General features: G+C 47.6%; 1 protein-coding gene across 1 annotated transcript in view; it reads left to right on the forward strand.

The window, feature by feature from the left end:
* LOC107122553 (lithostathine-1-beta-like) overlaps nt 1–1217 on the forward strand; it is an 18854-nt gene extending 17637 nt beyond the window's left edge. The window contains exon 7 of the mRNA XM_015425673.1: nt 1144–1217. Coding sequence (XP_015281159.1) covers nt 1144–1217 — 74 coding nt within the window. The remainder of the gene's footprint in view (nt 1–1143) is intronic.
* The last annotated feature ends 2398 nt before the right edge of the window (nt 1218–3615 follow it).

A 3615-nucleotide genomic window follows, 5' to 3' on the forward strand; every position in this document is an offset into this window, starting at 1 on the left:
ACTCAATGAAATTGCTGAGCAGTCGGGTTAGAACAGATACAAGGCAGTCCTTCTTCACCCAAAGAGTGATTAACACATGGAATTCACTGCCACAGGAGGTGGCGGCGGCTACAAGCATGGACGGCTTCAAAGGGGAATTAGATAAGCATATGGAGCAGAGGTCCATCAGTGGCTATTAGCCACAAGGGATAGATAGGGGCTCTCGGTCTGGGGCAAGGGATGCTTGGGGGGGCAACAGTGGGAGGGCTTCTGGTGTCCTGGCCCCTCTGATGGACCTTCTGACGTCACCTGGTATTTTTGGCCACTGTGTGACACAGAGTGTCGGACTGGATGGGCCATTGGCCTGATCCAACATTGGCTTCTCTTATGTTCTTATGAATTGGATCAACATATGGAGCAGAGGTCCATCAGTGGCTATTAGCCACAAGGTATAGATAGGGACTCTGGGGCAAGGGATGCTCTGTCTTCTTGGTGCTTGGGAGGGGGCAATGGGAGGGCTTCTAGTGTCCTGGCCCCACTGCTGGACCTCCTGATGGCACCTGGTGTTTTTGGCCACTGTGTGACACAGAGTGTCGGAGTGGATGGGCCACTGGCCTGATCCAACATTGGCTTCTCTTATGTTCTTATGGCTGTTCAGGGGTGATCTTGCAGTCAGTACAGCATTGCCTTGGGGTGTCTGAATGTGGTTTTGAGTGGTACTTTCCCCTTCCTCCACTTCAGATTCGAAGAGAACAATAAGCAGACAACTTGACATGGCTTCACTGATCCCCGTCAGTTCCCCTGCCCCTATTCCCCCCTCTGAATTTATCACCTCACCGTAAATTACTTGGCCCAGGTGGCCAATGACCACTGAGGCAGGTACTGACACAGGAAAATCTGCATACCAATGCAAACAAAACAGATGACAAGCTGACCCTAGCCAATGCAGAAACCAGGATCCAAGGCAATGCAATGAAAACAGATATTCCCAGGCAAGGGGGAACAAGGTTGAGTGCTGATAAAATGTGGAGCGAATGCCAGCGGCAGAAGGGACCTGTGTGTTGAGGTAGCAGGAGTCAGTCATTCAAAATCCTCCATTGTGCTGAGTCTCCTGGTTCCCTCCAAATGCATTCCACACCTAACAAGCACACTTCCCCCCTACAGATCGTTCCAGATGGACAGAGCAGAACTGCGATGTCTCCTACCCATACGTGTGCAAGTACAAGGTGGACAATTAGGCCCGGAATGGACACCCAGCGCCCCCGACACAACCTCAGCATCTCCTCAGTGACCCGAAGTGGACCGACCTCCAGATTCAAAATCTTGTCAAGGGAATGACGGCCTGCCCCTTTCCTGGGATTCCCTCTTTCCCCCAGTTAACTGCTTTCTTAATCTGCATAAATCTCTCTTCCACACTCAGAGCAATCAGTAAGAACACTTTTCCTGGGATTCAGCCCCATTCAGTAGACTTTGGTAGGATCTTGGGTAGACCTATTTTGGACTGCACCACTCGTCTTCTAGACCCCTGGGCTCTTGCGTGTTTTGCGGCGCGCGGGCCCAGAGCAAACATTGAGGGTTTTTTCCCCCAGCCAGTATGAGGGCCTTTAATTCTACTAACGATGGGTAAAGCCAAAAGATTGGTTTTTTAAAAAAAATGGTGACACTTCTGCCCAAGCTTTGAAATCGATATCACTTTTCTATAGCAAATGAGGTGAACTGGAGCACGTTCCTATGAAACGGGCTCCTCCTGGCTGAATTCGGGTTTTACCTAAAATACCATCCATTCGGCTCTTGTAAGGGACATGTGCATTTGTGTGCTGCCCTTGGAGGCGGGGGAGGGGGAACCTTGCAAGAGGCACATGAATTTAGAACTGCCCGGTGAAAAGTCGTGAGTGAAGTCTTGGGGTGCTTCTTGATTCTCTGGTTTACATGCCAGTAAAGGTAACGGAACTGGAACTGGATTCTCTGGTCGGCGCCTGCCTTCTGTGGTGTCTTTTGCTGATGGAATCATAATAAATTCTCTGCTGAGCATACAGCTCTCGAGGGTGTCTCCTTTGTCCTGATCCGGCCTCTGCGCTGAGCAGGTGGCTGGGCTGCGTGGATTCTACTTGTTCCCTAAAACATCTGCACTTATGCAATGCCAAGCATCTTCTAATCCCACCCAAATTTCATTGAGATTGAGTTGTTTTGTGTGTTTTGCTCCACAGACCACCCTTTTCCTTCTGAGGTTACTTGCAGCGCAATCCTGCGCAGAGTTACTCCAGTCTAAGCCCACTGAAATCAATGGACTAGAATTGGAGTGACTTTGCATAAGATCAGCCCTTAGCCAGACCATGTATCCTCTCCCCATGTGTATGGCTGAAGGGAGAGCATCTGCTTAGATGCATAGTTTCTGGAGACGGTACCAAAGAGGCAGTCTCCTATCTAATTGGGGGAATTAGCGAAGGGAGAAAGAGCGAGAGTGTTGGGTTTGATAGTGAGATACTGAAAAAAATGGTATTTAGCAGAGATAAGATGGTCCAGCCCTGCCGGAGTAAAATAATTCAGACTCAGAGTCCACGTGTGATTAAAATATAAAGTTTTTACTAAATTCTAGCATGGGGAAGGGTAACTGGGATGAAAATAACAACAGAGCATAGTCGGCTACATCCTTACTCTACAAAGACAAAACTAGAAGAGAGATTATGGCTGCTCTTCTTCTTCTTCTTCTTCAGAACTCCAAACAAAGACGGGAAGAGGAGCCATAAAATGCTAATACACCTTGACACTTTAGTCCCAATCAAATTCCTCGATCAGGGAGAAAATTCCCGGTTATTCTACAGCTAAAGACAATTGGTTACAAGAAAAACATGTGACTTCCTGTGAGTAACATAAACAAACATTTAACCCCAGATATACTGAGTGTTTTCAACTTGTAATACCCAACAGAGAGGTTGGTAACTGGGATCTCCACCAATGTATACCAGGATTTTTTCCCCTTAAGAGAACTCTCAAATAAACTAGGCAGATGTTCAACGGGAAAGGCTTTTTATTAAAAGAGAAATAAAAGGGCAAAACACATACTCAAATGTACTTAAACCATGCTAGCTAGCTAAGAGAAAAATAGGGAGGAGTGGGAATAGTTGAAGGGGAAAGTGCTATAATTGTGAAATCTTGTAGAGGTCCACAGAAGCAGCAGCAAAACATGAGGAGAAGAAACCCCAAAAGTGGGGGTGCATGCTGTTGGTACCAGGAACACACACACACACACACACACATGCTAGCTAGCTAAGAGAAAAATAGGGAGGAGTGGGAATAGTTGAAGGGGAAAGTGCTATAATTGTGAAATCTTGTAGAGGTCCACAGAAGCAGCAGCAAAACATGAGGAGAAGAAACCCCAAAAGTGGGGGTGCATGAGTGTTGATCTCAAAAACAACACATAGAATTCACTGCCACAGGAGGTGGTGGCGGCTACAAGCATGGACAGTTTCAAGGGGGAATTGGGTAAAGATATGGAGCAGAGGTCCATCAGTGGCTATTAGCCACAAGGTATAGATAGGAACTCTCAGTCTGGGGCAGGTGATGCACTGTATTCTTGGTGCTTGGGGGGGGGGGTGACCGTGGGAGAGCTTCTAGTGTCCTGATCCCACTGCTGGA

Source organism: Gekko japonicus, unplaced genomic scaffold (assembly GCF_001447785.1).
Source record: "Gekko japonicus isolate JY-2015 unplaced genomic scaffold, Gekko_japonicus_V1.1 scaffold5481, whole genome shotgun sequence".
NCBI lineage: Eukaryota > Metazoa > Chordata > Lepidosauria > Squamata > Gekkonidae > Gekko > Gekko japonicus.